The sequence below is a fragment of the Neovison vison genome, chromosome 7 (genome assembly GCF_020171115.1).
Source record: "Neovison vison isolate M4711 chromosome 7, ASM_NN_V1, whole genome shotgun sequence".
Lineage (NCBI taxonomy): Eukaryota > Metazoa > Chordata > Mammalia > Carnivora > Mustelidae > Neogale > Neogale vison.
The window spans coordinates 168,273,077-168,295,966 of record NC_058097.1 but is presented as its reverse complement, the minus strand read 5'-3'; the positions used below and the strand labels follow the sequence as shown (position 1 = coordinate 168,295,966).

At 39.0% G+C, this 22,890-nt stretch overlaps 1 protein-coding gene across 2 annotated transcripts in view; it reads right to left on the bottom strand.

Annotated features, from left to right (window-relative positions):
• Nucleotides 1–4,263: 4,263 nt before the first annotated feature.
• NELL1 (neural EGFL like 1) overlaps nucleotides 4,264–22,890 on the bottom strand; it is an 830,042-nt gene continuing 811,415 nt past the window's right edge. For both annotated transcript variants that reach the window (XM_044258965.1, XM_044258966.1), the window contains 3 exons: nucleotides 8,738–8,914; nucleotides 5,874–6,098; nucleotides 4,264–4,387 (listed from right to left, as the gene is read on the bottom strand). In XM_044258965.1, the coding sequence (XP_044114900.1) occupies nucleotides 4,337–4,387; nucleotides 5,874–6,098; nucleotides 8,738–8,914 (453 nt within the window). In that variant the 3' untranslated portion in view covers nucleotides 4,264–4,336. The remainder of the gene's footprint in view (nucleotides 4,388–5,873; nucleotides 6,099–8,737; nucleotides 8,915–22,890) is intronic.

Genomic DNA, 22,890 nt, shown 5'->3' with positions numbered 1-22,890 from the left:
CTGAAGTGGGCTTCTGCATTTGCCCTCCTTTTTCTTCTTCCTGGTTCTGATATAGTCTGTAGTCCTATTGTTCACCTACATATTTTCTAGCTTATTGTCAGTCTTTTCTACCTGAGGCCACAAAAACCATGAAGATAGAAACCGATTTCATCTCTTCATTTCTGTATCTGCAGACTACCACAGTCACTGAATGAAAGAAAAAAAATAAATGCATGAATGAATAATGAGATCAGAAATCAGACTGTGTCTAATATCTAAGATTGCCTTTTGGTGCCAGATTTCATTGCATTCTGAGGGTGTGTGTGTGTGTGTGTGTGTTTTAACCTTAAGACTAGGAGTAATTGTACTTTAAAATTTTTCCTACAGAGCATGAGATTGGGTGATTGGGTAAATGGTTTGTTGCTATTTCAGGTTTAGATATGCTGTCAGGCTTTTAATCTGAGTATTGCTCAGTTCCTAGTATCAGAATTTCAGAAAGCAATATCACAATCAAGAGGGATATAGAACACACAGATATTGAAGCTCATTCAGGACCGTTTCTTAAAGGCATCCATTTAGAAAGGGTAATAAAAGCTCACTTGAAATTGGAATGTGGGAAAACATTTGGGATCATTAGCAGGATGGCACAGGGAAAACCAGTGTGGACTGAGTGGTAGTTGTAGGTCTGTGACTAATTATGAACTCTGGGCAAGTCACTTAACCTACGTGTTAGTTGGTTTCATTTGTAGAAGTGGAGATGAGGGGTTAGGTCAATGACTTTGAAACTGTGCTCTGATGAGAGACTGTGGACTCTGAGAAACAAACTGATGGTTTTAGAAGGGAGGGGGTCAGATGATGGGTGAGCCTGGTGGTGGGTATTAAGGAGGGTACATATTGCATGGAGCATTGGGTGTGGTGCAGAAACAATGAATCTTGGAACACTGAAAAAATAAAATAAAATTAAGATGTTTAAAAAGAAAAGAAACTACTCTGTTTTAGTTTGTGAGCTATGGTGTGATGCATTGGAAGGGGGTTCTCAACCCCTGTTCCAAACAGAGAAACAGCTTTGATCGAATTTTTATATTGAAGCACTGGATACATTTGGATTTTCAAATAGATCTTACTGCCTAGAACAATGTAACACCACTAGGGTGGACTGTTTCCACTATCCAATGGTAATTTTTGAACACTCTAAAATATTATGAATTCAATTTTTAAAATTAATTGAAGACATACTCTATGCAAGGCCCTATGCTGGGTGCTAGAAGATGAAGATGGTGCATAGCCTGGCCTATAGTCTATTGTAACCACATACGAGGTCTATTAAAATTCCACAACAGGGACATAAGCACAGAACTATGAAGCTCAGAAGGGGGGATGTTCTGGAAATATGTGTATGTATATGTATGTGTACATATGTGCACATAGATGTATATGTATGTACATGTATAGACACATAGCACATGAATATATATTAACTTATACGCATTATAGGTTACATTGATCTACTTATATTAATATATATATAGATATATATTGATCTACTTACATTTACAGTGTTGTATTTAATACATATGTACATATATATACATTTCATATGCAACCTAGAAGGAAATGAGGTAAAATTTGTGTTTAATAGATGTATCTAATTTATACATAGAACTTTCATCTCTCCCCATGTTCTACTCTCCTGAATCACAATGTTTTTATACTACAGGTTGTTGGAGGGTAACTACATCATTGTTGATGTATTCATCATTGTTTCTTACCAGACTGTGTGTTAGCTTCTTTATATTTGTGATAGTGCAGAGAATGGTTATGGTCTGTAAGGAGAGAGATTTGTCAAATATTGATTTGTTTCATTAAATGGACATCCATTTTACACTGAAAATCATGGCATGAGAATTAAGTAAACCCCATCAAAAGATTTATCACATTTTTTAAAAAAGTAACTGTTTTTTAAAATTTCTGGGTCAAGAAGTTATTTCTGGTGGTTATTTCAACTGGAACCCCTAATGGAATCAAAGAGTCTCAACACCTCTTAAAGGCTCACATAATGGTGAACTTTACAGACAGTGTTACTCATCTTTATTTCCCCAGGAGAGCTTAGCAGAGGATCTTATGTATAACGCACTCAATTTTTTTGAATAAGAAAATGTTACCAATTATTTTATAGAAAGCAAACCCCTTATTGATAGGAGTTGGCAGCAAGTTGTGCTAAGTATCGATAACATTTTATTATCAAATTAGCACAGATTACATTTACCCACCAGATCTGAAATGAAAAGAAGAAAATACTGATTTTTATGACTGCAGTTTAAACAACTAGTATTTTAGGATAAACCATCAATGCTAATGGCTCTGCATGAACATACAGAAATTCAAAGAAAATGGTTAAAGTGAAAATTCCTTGGAAAATATGGAAACATATTCTGAAATACATACCAGCATTCAGTCATCTTCCATACAAGAAGTTGGTGAACTCTTTCTGTAGAGGGCAAGATGTAGTATTTTTGGTTTTGCTGAGCCACCTGGTCGCTGTTAGAACTACTTAGTTCTGCCATTTTACCTCTTCAGCAGTAGAATATATATTAACGAATGCACACCACTGTGTTCTAGCAAAGGCCAGATTTGGCCCAGGGATCATAGTTTGCCAATGCTGACCTGTACGGTTATGAATGATTCTTGTAAATGTCTTTGTTTTTCCAATGAAAATTCAAAGATATTTTCTAATCTTGGGTCATAAATATTTTCAAAAGAATCATTTTCAAATTCTCCATCCCAGGATTACATTTAAGGAATTGAAGTAAAGTGGAGATACGTTCTAATTTGTCACACTTTAGCACTAGCTGTCAAATGTAGTATTTAAACTACTATTGACATAATTCAGCACATGAAATTAATTTAATGTGGTTAAGTCCAACTTTACAACATTTGACGATACTGAGTATAATCTCTGGCAACTACCAATGAATAATGGTAATCTGAGGCTGTAATTTTTAATTAATAATATTACTAATTCAAGGGATTTAAAACATTATTTTTAGTACAACTGACTTAACATCTTTTTCAATCTTGGGAAAGTGAACAAAACTTCATAAACCAACTTGATTCAGAATAATGATGAATTCAAGAGCCGTAGCCCACTAAGACATGATTTACCTGAAACTACAACCTAAGTTTGAATTCTCAGCTCAGGTAAAATGTTACTTACACATTTTCTTCCTTTTGTATCATTCAATAACTGCCAACTCTTAGTTAGAAATATGGTGGTGGCTCAGATGAAAACTTGCACTGTTCTCAAAGAACTACTGAGCATACAAATAACTTTTTCCTAAAAGTGTATATCCTCTACCATCTGAGAGGTTGTGTGGTCTAGAGGAAAACATCATTGGGCAGGCACTAGGAGACCTGGTTACCAGTCCCAACATGCTACCAATCAACTACATCTATAAAAACTGGTTGCCTAGCGTACATTCATTTACTCTCCTGTAATGCAGGAATAATACCATTCATGTGTGCTAGGATAAGAACTTGTATTCGTAGGTATGCAGGTCCCTTGTAAATTATCAATTACCATATGAAACAAATGCAAAGATTCTTTCAATGCTTGGAAAGATGTTAAGCATTGCTACTTCTAAATTGTGACTTATGCTTTTTGTTTCATTTTGTTTGCAAGAGGAAGGAGAAGGTTCTTTAAAAAATAATTATATAATTATCTCTGTGGTCGTTCCCCTCTTTAATATATCATCATTTCCTTCACCTTGTTGAAGCTGAATGAGTGAGCATCTAAGTGTGTTCAGCAGTTGGAAATGGAAGTATAATGCAGTGAGACTCTACAGACATACACTCATCAATATATTTCACAGGGATCTCAATACTAAGTATAGAGTGGATGGGACAAAATCACAACAGGCAACTTTATTTGTAGGATTTGATCCAAAACTCAAGAAAAAAAATAGAAGAGCTGAATCTCTATTAGGTTCGTACACAAAATAAACCAAAAAATACATCAACATTTACCATGAGATCATTTAAATGTATTTGCAAACGATCTGGTAAGGGAAACATGTGATTTACAACACGGGAAACTTCTTGTAACAACCAGAGACTTAAAAGCACTGCACTGTAGGTCACCTAGACTAGGTTAGCAAGAATGAACAAAGTGGTAGGTCTAAAAGGCAACCCCAAACACCTTCTTCAGATGGAGACTTTGGTAATTGTCTGTGATAAAAATCCCAAAAAAAAACAAAACAAAAAAACAAAAAAACAACCAACACCAACTCCTGTTCTTCACCATGCTGGATGGCCATTTTGTCCATTCTTCTCCCGCAATGATGAGTCCATTTGAAATTCTTCAGTTATTATGAAGACACTCCAAATCCACAGAGCAGCAGACATTTCCATCCTGTGCATCAAGACACAAGTGTTAGCTAATGAGGCAGAGGCTATCTATCAATCAGCAGGGTGCATTTTCATACTCAAAATGACTATAGCTGTGTTTTGACACAAATTTCATAAACGCTACTGAAAAGTTACGAAGGAGGCTACACAAGGAGTGGAAAGCAAGGACACATGAAACGCTCTTGAGTCCCTCCTGCTAGCTCCTGCTGACAGTATAATTTTATACCTCTGTCTGAGCTCAAACCAGGTTTGGGACTCCTCCCCTGTATTTCTAGGTTGTTTACACCACTTACTTCCTGGATTCCAGATAAAAGTGTTTTCAAAAATAAACCCCTCAATGATCATTAACAAAGCTGAAGTACCACCAGGACCTGAAGGCAACTCCAAAATGGGTTCCAGAAAGGTCTGTACATTAGGAATAGAGTCCCTTGTGGTGACTATGAAGGGAACAATACATGTTTAGATATATAAATTATTGGAAATTCATTAAAAATCAAGGACATGCATTAATATAAATATACTTTTATAATTCCCCTAAAAGAATCTCAAACATGACCTCAGAGAAATACTACTAAATAACAGTTTCCACAGCCCCCAGTCTCTCTCTCTCTCTCTCTCTCTCACACACACACACACACACACACACACACACACACGACCATGTTTCTTTTGCTATGTGAAGTCTGATACTGGCCTTTTTCTATCGGGGCTGAATCTTAAGGTGGCATTTTTCCAATCTGCCTTTATAACAGCCACAAAAAGATGAGTTGAGAACCTTCCACCAATGTCTAGAATGAGCCAGGATTTGATAGAACCAAATAAACTAATATTTTAAGCATGCTTAATCATGGGAATCTTAAACAGATAGTTTGGCAGAGATCTAACACTGCCTAACCCCTGCTTCAAGTCAGCTGTAGTCATAACTCTTCACAGGCATTGTAGGGAGAAAGGGGTCAGTTTTTAATTTTAAAGACATATGAGGATCCCTCACGGGAACTCCTCTAAAAAGACAGGAATATAATCACAATTAATTAAGTCCTGCAGCAAGAGCTTCAGGTTCCCGCATTAGGCACTGATAATTAAACAAAGCAAACAACTTCATGGAACATTTTTTTTTTTCACTGACAGTTTCATGAAAGAGCTTATACAATTTTCCACAATGAAAAGAGACCTTTTTTCCCTCTCTTTCTTTTCTTTTTAATATGCAGGTCAAAACAGCTTAAATCAGCCATAATTGGTCCTAGTGTCAATTGTTAAAATTCTGTAGTTCAAAGGCAAGAGAGAGGACTATTTTTATTCCATGTTCATTTGGAGTTTGCCTTTCTATGCGGTACAGCAGACATATTAACCTCCTGTGAGAAGTAAATGCCTGCCTGTGTTTTCACCAGGCCCCTCAGAATCTGGGCATTCTGGAACATCAGGAACGGACCTCCTGCAGGCGCTGTCTGACAACGGTTCAAGGCCCGACTGTCCTAAGGACATCCAATTACCTTGCACTTGCAGGTTGTGCAGGGGGATCCAGCCATTGTCCACACTGAGCCGCTAAGCCTTGAAATGCCAGAGCTGTCCAGGCAAGTTCTTCTGATGTCATAGGCAATGTTATCAGCCAGGCAGGGGTCACTGACGCAGCGGGGACAGCACTCCCCTTCCAAGATGGCTGTGTACTCACAGCTCAAATTGGGGCAAGTGAGTGGCCAGCAGTCTACCTCTCCTTCCTGTAGAGAGAAAGCCAAAGATGGCTCATCCATGTTCTTATGCACAATTCTGTCCCCAAAGTCCTACGGGGGGGGGGGTGCGTCACTGTCCTTATGGAATGTTTTTACTTCCACCTTTATGGGTAGACTATGCTTAGCTCCTTGAAGAGCTACCACAGATTTCACCTCCTCCAGAGTGCTTTTGCTGACTGTCTAGGGCAGCCCCAAAAAGAGATGGATCCTGTCCCTGTATATCAATTGCAGTCCTTAATTTTTTTGTTTGCCACACTTATGATCCTCGTCATCACTCTCAGTACAATTCTACATTACATTTTGAACCTGCAGGCTTTGCGCTTGTTTCTTTATCCCCCTGATACGTAGCAGAATTTGGGCCAAAAAATGCTCATCATTCGAGCAGTAAGTGAATAGGTGATAAGGTATTGGCTAGTGTTTAAAAAGACGCCTGGGTGGCTCAGTTGGTTGGACGACTGCCTTTGGCTCAGGGCGTGGTCCTGGAGTCCCGGGATCGAGTCCCGCATCAGGCTCCCAGCTCCATGGGGAGTCTGCTTCGCTCTCTGACCTTCTCCTCGCTCGTGCTCTCTCTCACTGTCTCTCTCTTAAAAAAGAAATTAATTACTCTTAAGGTCAAAGGGAAACTTGAAGCATAACAGTATTTTATCCACTTCATGAACTGAGTTCCTAGTATCAGATTTAAAATTGAGATTGGGTAATATCAAGAGAACTATTTCAGAATGGTTTTCAATATGACATATAGCTAGTAACATCACTAATTAGTAGTAGTTAACAGTTCAGTTGGAGCCCCTCTGTGTTTCAGAATCTGGCAATTGTGGCTCCATTGAGCAGGCTATACCTCTATGCAGCCTCTTCTTCTGTTATCATGACAAATCACTGGAGTTTGTTCAAACTCACATCTAATTATTTGGTCAGCTTCACAAGACAATGGCCTTGGGTGATAGACCATACCTATCATGCTCACCATTATATCATTCAGAGTCTAGCACATACAACATCTTGATAAATATTTATTAAATATGGCCCACATTATATTCAAGTAATTATTAAGCTACATGTTTAACATCTTCAATTTTCCCAAGAAATATTAGCCTTAGGGGCTGGGGATGGAAGTGGAGACACTTCTGAAATGCTCTGAAAATTTCATGTCTGAAATTAATTCCGATTCTTCTAAGTGCCTGATGACTGGCTTCTTGAAGAAGAAATGTAATTTTCCAGACTGATATGGAAGCTAATTTTCTAGTTGTATGGGGTTTATTTGCCCTTTGATGGGAGCTTGGAAAAAAATGGCTTTGATTTGAATATATCTAAGTTATACTTCTCAGTATGAGGAGTGAGTCGGAAGAATGCATTCTATTAAAATGATCTGCACATTCGCCAGGAGACTTTAGAAAATCCGATAGCAATTTACAATATAATTTCTCTAAGTGTTTGTCTTCATACAGTATCCGTAGACTAAATCACTAATTTCAGCAAATGTTAGACTATGGAATGCAGCTCATAGGTTCCATTATAAGTTGACTTAGTTGTGACATGGTTCCAAATGTTATGACGTCCTCACAGATGGAACATCATATTCACTATGATTATGTTTCCCAACAGTCTTTTTACGTCCTTTGAAAGCTTTGTGTATGACGTGATTCCAAACACAGAGAACAAGATCCAGCAATTAAGTTTTTTTCCTCTGGACATCTCAAATATGATGATAAAAATCATATTTTTATATTAAAATCCTAAATTACCTATAATTTTTTTCTATAGGAAGGCTTCAAATCCAAAACAGAGTTTTCAATCTAGGAAATACTATCAATAGTCATTATTGTGCACTAAGGACCTACTACGTGCCAAATGCTGTATTTGTGCTTCACGTATATTTTCTTATCATCAGAGCAGAACTACAAAGTGTTTAGTATCCCTTGTGTGCAACGAAGGAAAGAACGACCAGAGCAACACAAGAACTTGTCCAAATTAATAGCACAGAGCTAGCATGTGGGAGAAGTAAGACTGAATTCTTGGTCTCTCTGACTCAATCCCTGATATTTATATTTCTGCTGTGTTCTGTTATCTCTCATATTGAAACTTTCAATGGTCAGGGCCCAAGAAATCAAAGTTGGGCTCTATAAGAACTACAGGTCCAGTCAAGGCCCTGAAGACTTTCTGTTGTGGGGGGATTTTTCTTGATCTGGTTTTGTCAAAAATTGGCAGTTGAAAACTAACCCAAGTTGGGCCAAATCTGACCCATAAACACATACTTTTTGTCTTGTAGTTGTTTTTGGTTTGGGGGTTTTATAGAAGCTTTAATTCCAGTATAGTTAACACATACCATTATATTCATGTCAGGTGTACAGTACAGGGATTCAACTCTTCCATCCATCACCCAGAGCTCATCACGGTGCACTCCTTTATCCCCATCACCTGTATCACCCATCCCCCCAGCCTGTCTCTGTATATTTGTTTGAATAGTAGGATCTGAATGTCTTCAGGCAAAGCATTTGCTCCTTAAGAGCCACAAGCCTTGAGCTCCCTGAATAGCATGGCAAAGAGCAGGAAACTCAAGCCCATGGGCAACTGAGTTAGCAACTGTTTCAGGGAAGAGGGATAACAGCCCGTCAGGGAAGCCGACATACCAGACACCGGCACTGCTGGCAGCTATGAGTCCAGTTGTCTCCACTCCGATAGAGCTTGTGTCCATTTTGGTCTAAACATTGACTTGTGACTCTGGTGTCACACTCTGGGCAACAGAAAAGGTCAACACTTGGATTCCGGCAATCACAAGCCGTCCGTCGGCAGAATATCTTCCCGTCCTGTTTAGAAATGAGGTGAAGGAGGTTATATCATTAGGGAAACAGAGTAGCAGCACTATGAAAAGCAAACCTCATAAACACTTTACAGAGCACACAGGAAAGATTTCTTAGAGTCAAAGTACTCCCCTGGCCACCTTTCATTTTGCTCAAAACATATGCACTTGTGTGCGTGTGTGCACACATGCATCTATGCACACATACACACACACACACACACACACACACACACACACACACACCCTTTCTCTGGTCTTGCCTGCAGAGCAGCCCGCATAAACACAGAGATATTTCTAAGTTTAAAAAAGTCAGTATGTCCTTTGAAACTTTTATCCCCCCTAATGTTTCCAAAAAAAAAAAAAATCACATTTCTTTTTTTTTTTTTTAAGATTTTATTTATTTATTTGACAGAGAGAGATCACAGTAGGCAGAGAGGCAGGCAGAGAAAGAGACAGGGAAGCAGGCTCCCCCCTGAGCAGGGAGCCTGATGTGGGACTCAATCTCAGGACCCTGAGATCATGACCTGAGCCGAAGGCAGAGGCTTAACCCACTGAACCACCCAGGCACCCCTCAAAAATCACATTTCTAAGTAGAATTCAATTAAACTAAGCAGTTAAAATGCATATACGCTCAAGAACTCGTTTGAGTGGAAAATCATGCTACTGAATTTTTACCAGTTCACAATGATGCCACAAAATGCATTCAAAGGCATTCATTGAATCGTACCCCTTCTCAACTCTGGGAGGGAAGGATGACTCTACCCTTTTCACAGAAGAATTAACTGAGGCCCAGAGTTGCTAAATGATTTATCCAGTATTAGCAATGTCTAAGGAACACGGTCAGGGCTTCCAGTTTCAAAACAATTTTTCTTCTCTAACACAGGCTTTAGGGTGCTTATTACAAGGGGCTCAGGTCAGGTGCCACCTTCCACCTTGAGGCAGTTGCCCCAAATAACAGGCACAGTACAATTTCTGGAGTAATGGCCCTGAACACTCATACTCATAAAGACATGAAGTTCAACAGTGTTCAAACATTAAGACTGCACATTTGCCGTCTGTCACCATTATATGTGTGTCGCTCACGTAATCTCTCACCTCAGACGATAAAGGCGCTGAAAATGTAAGGTAAGACCTGACGCCACCAATTATGGTGATAACTGCTCTGCTGAATATTGACAAAACCAAAGACTCTCAGAGTCAGTGGTACCTTCAAGGACACATAACCAAGCCACCTGGACCTATACTGAACTCTCACTACAACAATCATATTCAAAAGTCATCAAGCCTGTGCTTGAAGCTCTCTAGTCTCAGGGAAGCCACCATATGGAAGGCATCTGAAGACCCTATCTCTGTTCATGTCTGACGTTGAAAAACGGGACTTCTGGTTGCCTCTATCCATTGAGACTTGCTCACACCACTGCTAGTCACAGAACTCCCAATCCCTTCTGTCACATTTTCAACTCTTCTGTTCTTAGAAGACAGCATTTATGTCTCCATGGAATCATCTCACCTCTGGATTAAACATCACTAATTTTTTGACCAGTCCCACTAGTTCTTTGTCCTTTTACTGTTATAGTTGCCTTATCTTCACCAGTTTCAAGTATTTCCAATAGTAATAATATTCACCACCACCACCACCACCACCACCACCATCATCATCATCATCATCATCTTAACACTTATTTGGGGCCACACATACATTGTGCTAAGCCTTTTATATGCAGTAGCACATTTGGTCTTGATAATTCTATGGAGTATGATTTATACTCCATTTCTCAAGTGAGGTAGTTGAGTAAAAGAACTAAATGTAATTCTTCAGTAACAGTCTGACTAACACAGTGAACTGGGACTCCCGGTCACCTTGTTTTAAGCACGGTACTTTCTTTAACGCAGGCTGATTTCAGTATTTACGTCCTTACTTACTGTGGTTATGTCATGGTGTTGATTGATATTGAGCTTAATGGAGACTAAAACATCATTAAGCCCTATATCCCCATTTCGTGCATTTAGTTATTGGGGGGGCAGCATGGGTAAAACCTGATGCTTATCCTTACTTACAGTGGCTTGTTAGATCCATTTCATCTCTCCCTCTTGTCACAATGTTTTCTAAATGCCGTTTCTGTCATCCCCATAGTTTGTCCTCCTTCACCGCTTTGTGACGTCTGCAAACTTGATGGACCTGCCCTCAGGGTCTTCATCTACTTCATCGATAACAATGTTGAATAGGACAGGGCTTGCTGAGACAAGTTTACTGTCAGCGAATGTGGAAATCTTTAAGTGCTTTACATTTTTTATGGAAAATGGAAAGGAGACATGCTGGCTATGTATATAATAACAGGTTGAAAAATGCTTTCCCTCAAAGCATGTGCATTTTTTCTATTACTGCAGGAAATGACAGGAAATCATAATTTTTCAGATATCAAGAGGTGAAAGATTATATAAATGCACACAGCCGTGAGTGATTGCGCATGTGCGCGCACGCGCGTGCACACACACACACGCACACTCCAGTCAAGCAGGTGAATTGAGACAGAGATTATAATTAGTCTGGACCAACAGAGTCTAGGCATCTTCCAACAATAGGCCTTTATTTTAACTCACTAACATATTTTGCTTGTGTGATTATTGCCCCGAATGACTCCCTAGAACTTTATTTTAGCCAAGAAGTTAAGAAAAGTAATGGTAGCTACAATGTAAAACCATTTGGTCAGCTCAGCTACTGAGGTCACAATATTACTCTCCCCAAATATAGAAGGACTAGGCCTCAGTAACCCACATAACTATGTTCACAAACCATATCAAACAGGGACATATTCTTTTAGAATAGGTTACTGTACCACAGGCAATGAGGCCCAATCCGAATGTCAGGTTTCTTGCTGCATGTGGGGATTAAAAGAATGAATGAGAATAAGTGGATAGCCTCCAGGGTTAGTGCAAAATAAAGCAATTTCATATCTCATCAATTATGGGAAAATGCCAAATAGGCCCCTCTTAGTCTCTAACATATTTTAGAACAATGGCTATGTTCATTTTGCCTTTTGAATTACAGAGTAACTGTCAAGAAAATCATTTTTAATAATGAAAATGTCACAGGTGGCTCCATTAATTCAGTGAGAATGCCATTACAAAACCTCAGCTCACAGAACACAACCACACTAGAATCCAAACTTGGCAAGGAAATGGAGCTGAGACATGGTGAGTAATCCTTCTCGTGGTACATCTCTGGGGTCATTCCCCGAGATTGACCTCTATCCCTGCTGGGGTGGTCAGAACAAGCCCCATTTATATGCCAAAGATGTATTTTTCCCACCCTTCTGCCATAGAAGCTAAATGCTTTTCTGCAGTTTTGTAATGAAGGCTCAGCTATAAACAATTAATAACCATTGTAATATTTAAATTGCTCCTGAATTTTAAGAAGCAGGGATATATACCTTCCTAGCAAATAAAATATGAATTTATTCTTATAATGCCATGGAGAGTTATGGGTTTTATATTATAAATTATACATTTTATTACTGAATAGTTTAATTTATTTACTGCAGATTGCAAAATTTCACTTTTTTTTCCTGCCATTGTTTGGAAACTTCTAAATCAAGAAGCTGGACTTAAAATTATTGATGGAAATTGAATAATAATCTAACCTGGGGTTTAGGCAAAGTGATGCCTACAGTCCAAATTCTGGTAGTCAGTCACCTGTTTCTGTAAATAAAGTTTTATTAATAAGAACACAGCTTCCGGGGCACCTGGGTGGCTCAGTGGGTTAAGCCTCTACCTTTGGCTCAGGTCATGATCTTGGGTTCCTGGGATTGAGCCCCGCATTGGGCTCTCAGCTCAGCAGGGAGCCTGCTTCCTCCTCTTGCTCTGCCTGCCTCTCTGCCTACTTGTGATCGCTCTCTCTGTGTCAAATAAATAAAAATAAAATCATTAAAAAAGGGGTGCCCGGGTGGCCCAGTTGGTTAAGCAGCTGCCTTTGGCTCAGGTCATGATTCCAGGGTCCTGAGATCAAGCCCCACATCAGGCTCCCTGCTCAGCAGAGAGCCTGCTTCCCTCTCTCCTCCTCTCCCTGCTGCTCTGCTTACTTGTGCTCTCTCTCTGTCAAATAAACAAAAAAACTTAAAAAAAAAAAACAAACATAGCTTCCCTCATTCATTTACATATTGTCTGAGGCTGTTTTCACACTCAAATGCAGAGTTCAGTATGGGAGGAGAGACTGTACATAAGCAAAGCCTGTCTGGTTCTTTACAGAAAATATGTTTTGATCTCTGATATAAAGGGTAAAATTCAGAGTGGTACTCTAGACCCACCCATCTCTTCTATCGTCTCACATTCAAATTTATTGTGGTGTGCTATCCAATCTTATTTACAAAATATTAATTTTGTCTCCAGGTTACATCCCACAACTAGTCTATTAGCCCTCTAATTAGCACCTCTCTAATAAAACCTTTACCAGTCATTGAATCCAACTCATTTTAATGAAGAGGAAATCAGGACCAGAGAAGGGAAAGGACTTTTCCACATAACAGAGTAATGTAAAAATAGGAACTTGATCGTACTCTGGACTTTGATAGCAATGATTTTCCAACATGCTGCTTCCTTGTATCATGAGGAGGCTGGCGGTAGGATAAAAGGACTTCCATGCAAACAAATCAGAAGGATTCTTGGGGCAATGGTTTTCAAAGAGTGGTTCTCTGACCAGCAGCATTTGAATCTCCCAGGAACTAGCTAGAAATGAAATCTGTTGGGCTCTAAACCAATCCACTGAACCAGAATGTCTAGGGGTAGAATCAGTGATCAATGTTTCACAAGCCCTCCAGGGGATTCTGGTGCATGGGAAAGTTTGAGAATGTCTGATGGAGAAATAAGGTAACCCAGTCCACTGGGGGATTAGCATGGCATTACCCTTAAGGTTCTGCAAAGAAAGGCAGGGTTTGGAATGGCACAGTGGAAGTATGAAGTCAGGGGAATGGAAAAGAAGACCCTCTTCCTTGGGAGAACCCCTAGAGTTTTGAGGGAAACTAAACTTGGCACCTTGTTCATCTTCAAAGAAAAGGAAACAATCTTGGGGACTTCACAGCCAACTCCTGCCATCAAAAACACTCTAGAGAGGAAGGTACTGACAATATTGCTGCTTAGGTTCAGACAGCAAAGCAGAACAATTTTCTGAGTAAACTGCAGGATTTCAGAAAACTAACCTCTGCCCTGGCCCCAGGCACAAACTGACTTATCCTTGTTCTTCACTATATGAGTGAGAGCCACATGGAGACTGGCAGGGTCAGTTCCATTGTAAGCTCCCAGCAGACGGAGCTTCCTTCTTGCCTGAAGGAAACACAGGAACCCCTTAGGTTTCCCTACCGTGGTCACCTTCCTCAGTTTCTGGGCAAAGGCTCATATGAGGCCAGGTCAGATGACAGCATTCCAGATAATCTGGCAAAGTTCCTCCCCACTTTACCCTCCTTCTGTTTATGACGATGTGGAGGGTGACTGGTTATTTATGGTATCCATATCCCTATTTACCTCCATCATTGCCAGAAAAACTCAAGACCTGGCATTGCTCGAGTCTTCAGTACTCCACTTAGTTTCAGGATGCGTGCCAAATCAAGATAAAACAATGCTGTAGGAAGCACAGAAATGAAATCTGGCCCACATAGCATGTTCTTTTTCCACCACTTTCTACTAATAGTCACCACAGTAGGTAATAGTGCAGGAATCACTATTGTGTCTGACCTTTATCCAGTGTGCACTGGCCTAACTTGAAGACCCTGGCTCTTTCTATTGTCAGTGGCACCTGAAATCGTTTGTCCAAGAAAATGGGGATGCTAAGTCTCAAACATGCCGGTCTCGAGCTTCTCTTCTGCCCACAAAATGAGGGCACACATTGCCCCAGAGGTTGAGAGTCTGACATCACCATTCCTCAGGACATATCACTTAGTTTCTGTTATCTTTCATGTGATCTTACTTCTCTATCCTTCAGGTTCTCATCTGTGTGCTCTCGAAACTTCTCCATTTAGTTTTGATCTCCTCAGTCTTTCTGTTGTGCTGTGGATCAGACCCTGATTGGGCCATGCCAATCCTAAACAAAAAGTCAGTCATGATCCTCTACAGCCCACAAGTTAAGTCTAAATTCCATCGTCTGTCTGTGTCCCTAGCCTTTATCTCCCCAGGCTTATCACCCTTCCCATATTCTTCTTCTTTTTTTTTTTTTTCTGATATTCAAAGCTCATCATTTACTTCACATTTTCCTTATCAGAACACATGTAGTGTTTTTGCTTCTTTGGTCTTGCTCTTCCCTCTTTTGGATTCACTTTCCTCACATCTCTCTCACCTTGGCTAAATTTCTCATCCTTGGGGTCTCACTCAAACTTCACCTCCCCTGTGACGTCTCCCTTACTTCTTTCTGTTATCTTCCTAGGATAGAGTATACTTTCCCTTTCTATGTTCCTTTAACAAATTGTTCATGACTCTACCAGGGCATAACAGGCGATTGTTTGTATACCCATTTGCTTGTTCATCTCCACAATCAAAAATATAAATATGGCCACGACATAGTCATACTAAAATGCTGCAGTTTCCTAGACGCTGAAAATCTGAGACCTCTCTCTCTTCCCATGTAGCACAGGTAGAAAATAAAGATGTGTTCCTAAGGCTCTTGACAAATTTATAAATGGAAGAGGCACAGATGGGTATCTGTGAAAAGAAACTGGGTTGTAACTAAGATTTAGGGGTCAAGCCCAGAGAGAGAATCATTTTTCATTCTGGGTATCAGTAGTGTGGGTAAAGCTAGAAGAACATGGGTTCCAAGCAATTCAGCAATCTTTTCCCTAATCAACTAAGTGGTCTGAAGGTGCATAAAATCACTGTCACTGTCAAGGAAGCGTATGGCTTCTAAACAAAAGCCCAAATCCATTTGTGTTGATTTGGCTTTTTTGTTGAACTCCTTTAAGTGGTAGACATGTTTCAAGACCTCTTTCAATGGGCATGAAACACTGGTAGCTAACTTGGTGTATTGACCCTCAAGGGGAGAAGTGGTCTTTAAAATAACTTTGACTCTTTTTTTTTTTTTTTGCTAAGTGATTACTCCTGGAGAGACAGCTCTCTCTGCAAGGCTCTGAGTTGAGTACTTCAACCATATCTTTATTTTAGTTCACTCTCAGGGTAAATGTGTCCATAGATATTAACCCAGTCATACTGATAAAGCCATGGCTTGGAGATGTAAAATATCTTGCAGAATTCACAGAACCATACCCACGCAGAGCAGTAGGGCTGGGAGCCAGTTTCTTCAAGTAGAGACCTGGTGATTTTGTCATGGGTATCTCAGTTTCACTTCTACTGTCACTCCTTACTTGTGTGAAACTTGAGTTTCTGTTTCTTCTGTAAAGGGATAATTATATTTACTTCATGAGATTGCTGTCAAAGTACGAGGCGATATACAGAGTGCCAGACACATGAGAAATGTTAGCTCATTTCTACTTCCACCCTTATGATGGGGAATGATCCTTGGATGGAGAAAGGAATTGTCCCAAATAATCTATACAGAATTATCAATGACATTATTGTTCCCTCTGCCCTCTCTTCCACACCAGGTCTCTTCTTTGCCATGTGTCCTATATAAATCAAATTAAGACTTTTCTAAATCTTATCAGAACTTCAGATAATATGTGGCAAGGTTACAGGAGAAATTATGTTGGACTACACTGTGTGCTATCACTCAATAGTGCCTACTTAAATGCACATTTTCATGGATGCCCTAATTATTCATTGCAGGTGTTTCATCTGCTTCTTGTCAAGGTAAGGGTGCCCTGAAATTACATATGAAACAAAAAACTAGAGAAAGACTTTGACAAGAATTTCACTCCAACTCTACCATTTCTTCCCTGCTATTTATAAACTTTCTCTGTTGAATATTTATACATATAATTCATATATATTTATATATTTAAAATTTTCATTGCTGCATTTTATATCTAAAATGGATAAAATAACAGAATTAGATGATAGGACACCTCAGCATAGGAGTACAACATTTTCATGTAAAACTTCTGTTTCAAGAAAACTTTAAGAAAAATTCCTACAATTATGTACATAAAACAAATGGACTCAAAAGACTAATGCTGGTATACTCAGCCTATAGTGTTATTCAGACATCTTGAAGGCTGACATTTTTAAGCACGTGTTAGAAGGGCTGAAAACCTTGTGGAAAAATGTAATTTGTTGTGTAATCCAGATTATTTTTAAACCATTTAAGTATTTAAACCTTCAAAAATGAAACTGACCCAAATAATTGCTCTTTGTATTGTAGAGAATTCAAAAGAATAATTTGTATATGATGACAAACTAATCTTACTTCAATGTAAAATATGCAAATAAATGTATACATGATACTGTAAAGTAAATATAGAAATACCAGTGCTGGCAAGAAAGAAAAGGGAAAATCCTGGAGAGGATTTGAAAGGTCTGCATGAATAATGATGTTAAGCCCCAAACTAAAACATTCTGGAAAGAGTGAAAGAGGAATACAGAGGGCATAAATGTCACTAGCTGGTGTTCCCACACTTACAGAATTCTAGAGCCAGAAAAAACTTCTGAAATCACCTAGCCACTCTTCTCATTGTACAGCGGATGAAAAAGGCTCTGATGCTAAGTCATCTGCTCAAGGTCACAAAGTGACATCTTGAGCTTTGGAGGAAAGTCTGAAGCCAATCTGAAATTTCCTATGCTATGCTGACATAATCTTGCCCTGATGCCTATGGAACTAGTACTGATCCTGATGGCTTTATATGGATTGGTCTTGTTACAGTAATAGAGTCCTTTTGGTGTACAAATCACAGTCATCCTTCTCTCTTATCTGTAAAATCTGTTGTGCTTTTCTCTTCAGGAAAACCCACTGTGTGCTAAATTATTATTGTCAGTTTCCATATCCATCATGTAATCGTGTTTTTTCTCCACTTTTCCTCCTCAAAATTGATGGGTTATCCCCTCATCTCCATGACATCAGTACAGGTTTGATTCCAAGAAGCTTTTGAACTAGTCTTCGTATTGCATAGCTTTTCCCCTCAACTCTTTCTCCAAGAGCCACTTTCCTCTTTCTGTTGTTTAATGATCTTGCCTTTTTGCCTATCTTGTTTGAGCTCTTGCCTTGAAGGTCTAGAGAAGTTTTATCAAAATGTTTCTTCAATTGTGTGATCTAATTTTGTTCAAGTGGGTATTCTTTTTTAAAATTAACATATAATGTATTATTAGCTCCAGGGGTACAGGTCTGTGAATTGCCAGGCTTACACACTACACAGCACTCACCATAGCACATACCTTCCCCAATGTCCATAACCCAACCACCCTCTCCCTACCCACCTCCCCCCAGCAACCCTCCATTTGTTTTGTGAGAGTAAGAGTCTCTTATGGTTTGTCTCCCTCCCAATCCCATCTTGTTTCATTTTTTCCTTCCCTACCCCCCAAACCTCCCACTCTGCCTCTCAACTTCCTCATATCAGGGAGACCATAAGATAATTGTCTTTCTCTGATTGATTTGTCTCTCTCAGTGTAATACCTCAAGTGAGTATTCTTAGTCTGCACTCCCCACCCCCATATTTATACCTCAATCCAGATTAGTTTCTTTTTCATCAAGTGAAGGTGATTTTATCTGAAACTGCCTGAAAATTTCATGATACCATCACCCTGCCATCAACTGTTTCTCCTGAAAACCTAAGCATTTTTAAAAATTTCTGATTGAAGTATAGTTGGCATACGATATTAGTTTCAAATGTCCAACATATTGATTTGACAGTTCTATACATTACCCAATATATAAAACACCACAATATAACTATATAACATAATACACACACACACACACACACACACACAATAACACAATAAGTAGAGTCAAGCATCTGTCACCATACTATATTATTGACTATATTCCCTATGCTGTCCTTTTCATCTCCATCTTATTTATTTTATAACTGGAGGTTTATACCTCTGAATCTCCTACATCTATTTCACCCACTTACCCAACTGCTTCTCCTTCAGCAACCATCAGTTTGCTCTTTGTATTTATGAGTATGTTTCTTTTTTTTGCTTTGTTCATTTTTGTTTTTTAGATCCCCATGAGTTAAATCATAGGGTAGTTACCTTACTCTGACTTAGCATCACACACTCTAGGTCCACCCATGTTGTTGTAAATCTGCAAGATTTCATTCCTTTGATGAAATCAAATGATTGAGTAAAATTCCATCATTCCATATGTGCATTTGTACACCACGTCTTCTTTACCCAGTCATCTATTAATGGACACTTAGGTTGCTTCTATATCTTGGCTATTGTAAATAACGTGGCAATAAACACAGGAGTGTGTCTATCTTTCCAAATTACTCTTTTCATTTTCTTTGGGTAAATATCCAGTAGTAGAATTACTGGATTATACGGCATTTCTGTTTTTAACTTTTGAGGAACCTCCCCACTGATTTTCACAGTGGTTGCACCAATTCACATTCCCACCAACAGTACATAACGGTTCCTTTTCCTTCACATCCTTGCCAACATTTGTTCTTTCTTATCTTTTGATACTGTGTATCCTGACTAGTATGAGGTGATATCTCATTATGGTTTTGATTTGTAATACCCCAATGACTAATGATGCTGAGCATCTTCTTATGTGCCTGTGGGCCATCTGTGTGTCTTATTTGGAAAAATGTCTAATCAGGTCTTTGGCCATTTTTAGTCAGATTATTTTTGGTGTTTAGTCTCGGTTCTTTATATATCTTGGATATTAGCTCTTTATCAGATATATTATTTGCAAATTTCTTCCATTATGTAGGTTACCTTGTCATTTTATTGCTTGTTTCCTTTGCTATGCCAAAGAATTTTATTCCGTTACTGTCCCAATGGTTTATTTTTACATTTGTTTCCTTTAGCCTTAGGAGACATGTCTAGAAAGATGTTATTAAGGCTGATGGCAAAGAAATTACTGCCTGTGTTTTCTTTTAGGAATTCTATGGCTTCAGGCCTCATATTTAGTTCTTTAATCCATTTTGAGTTTATTTTTGTGTGTAAGTACAAGAAAGTGATCCAGTTTTATTCTTTTGCATGTAGCTATCCAATTTTCTCAATACCATTCATCAAAGAGACTGTCTTTTCACCAATATATAGTCTTGCTTCTTTTGTTGTAGACTGACCACTTAAGTGTGGATTCATTTCTGGCTCTCTATTCTGTTCCACTGATCTATCTCTATTTTTGTGCCAATACCATAATGTTTTGGTCAATGTAGCTTTAGGTATAACTGAAATCTGGGATTGTGATACCTCCAAACTTGTTCCTTTTCAAGAATGCTCTGTGGTTCCATACAAATTTTAGGATTATTTATTCTAGTTTTATGAAAAATACTATTGGTGTTTTCATAGGGATTGCATTGAATCTGTAGACTGACTCTGCTTCTTTTAACAGTAAGCCTTGACCCTTTGTTGGCTTGGGTAATTCTGCTCTTTTGTGACTTGGTTTTATTTGAATTTGAAACAACAGTATGCTTAAAGAGCCAGGATTTATGTCCCAACCTTGATTTTATTTCTTAGTCTCCAAGTTGATGCTATTGTAGTCCATTTAGATGCTTAAGTACTGAAGCTATTTCTTATGAAATTGGAATAAAACACTTTCAGATGCAAATACAGGAAAGGAAAAAAAAAAAGCAGGGTCACATATAAGTTCAACTTTTGGGAATGTCTTACAGAATTTGATTTAGGGTTTTTAATTTAGCTCCTAAGTCCAGGCCCTCCTCTCCCTCCACAACTCTTGAAGCTATGTAATTAATGAGTAATAAATGCAACTGGAAAATAAATCAGCAAAAGATTTATGTACAGAAATCTTCCAGTACTTTATTCATTAAGGGGTGGGGTGGTGGTGGAAGTGAGTTATATTAAAAGTATAGAATTACAAGGTCTGTTCCTCTCTTGTGGCATTTCACATTCTCATGACTTTGGAGAGATTTTAAGAGTCAAAGTAGAATATAAAAATTTATACTGCTTGGATTATTAGGATGATTAATTAATAAAACTTTGGGAAGTTTTAGTGATTGGTAATTTCCTTCCCTTGGGCTTAAATAAAACAAAAACTGAACAAGAAATTTTGGTGTCATACATTAGTCAAGACTCAGCTCAAATCTACTGCTTATTCCGGGGACTGGAGACATATAAGCCTAAAAAGGATTTGGGGTCAGGTTGTGATCATCCTCGTAAGTTTGGGGAAAAGAGTATTTTCTAGAGAAGAACTAATAAAGAACTGCATTCTTGGTTTGCTGGCTGAATGGAGACCTAATTGCCAACCTCTTCCACAAAGCTTTCTCAACTATTCTAAACCACAACAAGCTTTTCCTTCACTAAAAACTTGGTCCTTTGAGCCAGTGCTCCATGCGATCATTAAGACAGTACAAAGTTTAGTGTATGAGCTCAGTCAAGTTGGAGTGACTGCTTAATTCATTTTAAATTTATCAGCAGGTACCCATCTGTAGAGTTTTATAAAACATGTGTCCAGATAAGAAAACTATGAAATTTAGGCAAGCCAATAAAATTCAACTCAATTCAACTCCCTGGTTGAATATTTACATCTTGTGATATATAGGGCACATTATTTGCCCTAAAAGTTAAAGCTTTGTCTTTCGAAGCTGTGTTGTAAGAATTAAGTGTGGGGGTGCCTGGGTGGCTCAGTGGGTTAAAGCCTCTGCCTTTGGCTCAGGTCATGATCTCAGAGTCCTGGGATCAAGTCCCACATTGGGCTCTCTGCTCAGCAGGGAGCCTGCTTCCTCCTCTCTCTCTCTCTCTCTGCCTGCCTCTCTGCCTACTTGTAAACTAAATAAAATATTAAAAAAAAAAAGAATTAAGTGTGAAGCTGTTTTTAAATTACAGAATGCTCTAAACATGGGAGATACTCAGTATACAGAGTCCCTGGGCCTATGTTTGGATGTGTGGAACCAGATGAATGTGTAAGATTAAAAAAATGAGCTTCACGGGGTAATCTAAACACTTGGCTTATCTTTCTTAAAAAGGGGCCCCCAGGTCTTTTGGAGGTGTGGCAGACTTGAAGGCAGGTGAATGAACTGAATGATGTTTTAACTCTGTTTCCAGAGAGAACTCTGAATTTATCAGGATACCAGCTCCCTAACAGGCTACTCAACAAGTCATTTCTCATAGTTCCCACACCCATAAAGTGCAAGATTAAAAAATACCATCCCAATAGACCTAAAAAATACAATGCAAGAGCTACAGTAAAGTAATATCAAAGGAAAAGAAATAGGCAAGATCAACAAAAGAAGAAATAAAGCACAAGGAAATCATTTTAATAGGCCCATTTTGCAAAGCATAAAGCAAAAACGGGTGATGACAGAATTTTATTTTCATAAGCATTAAGCTTACTTTTGCAAAGAACGTAATGTAAAGAATAGTCAGCTCAGCAACACGAACAAGAAGAAGACATCATTTACCAGATGGCCTCATACAATCATTACCATTTGTTCAGAATAGAGGTCCACCTGTCTCTGACCTCTGGAAGCAAGCCTGTGAGCCTTGCTTTTCTGGACGGCATCACCCAAAAATGAGAGCGTTCCCGCAGGTGATCATTTCAGGCAAAGGGTCATTTTAATCAGCAAGTTTGTGTAAGTGTGGGATGAGGGCTCGTGAAAGCTCTCACCCAGCCAGCCCGAAAGGCACTGCAGGCTCTCAGTGGAGGGACTAACATTGGCTTCTCTGCCCCAGTCCCTCTGTGCTCTGCTGTCTCTTCTCAACTACACACCTCACTTCTCACGAACAGCGTAATCAGTTCAAAACAGGGTTGCTGCCACTCAGCAGCATCATTAGCTGTAGCACGGATTAGAACAGGAGAAGTCTTTTCAGAAACTAGAGGAGACCCACAAGTCAACACCTGGAGGAAAGCACTGGGGTGGAAGAGGAGAGAGTGAAGGAAGGAAAAGAACAGTTCCAGTTCCCGCTGCCCTCGTGAGC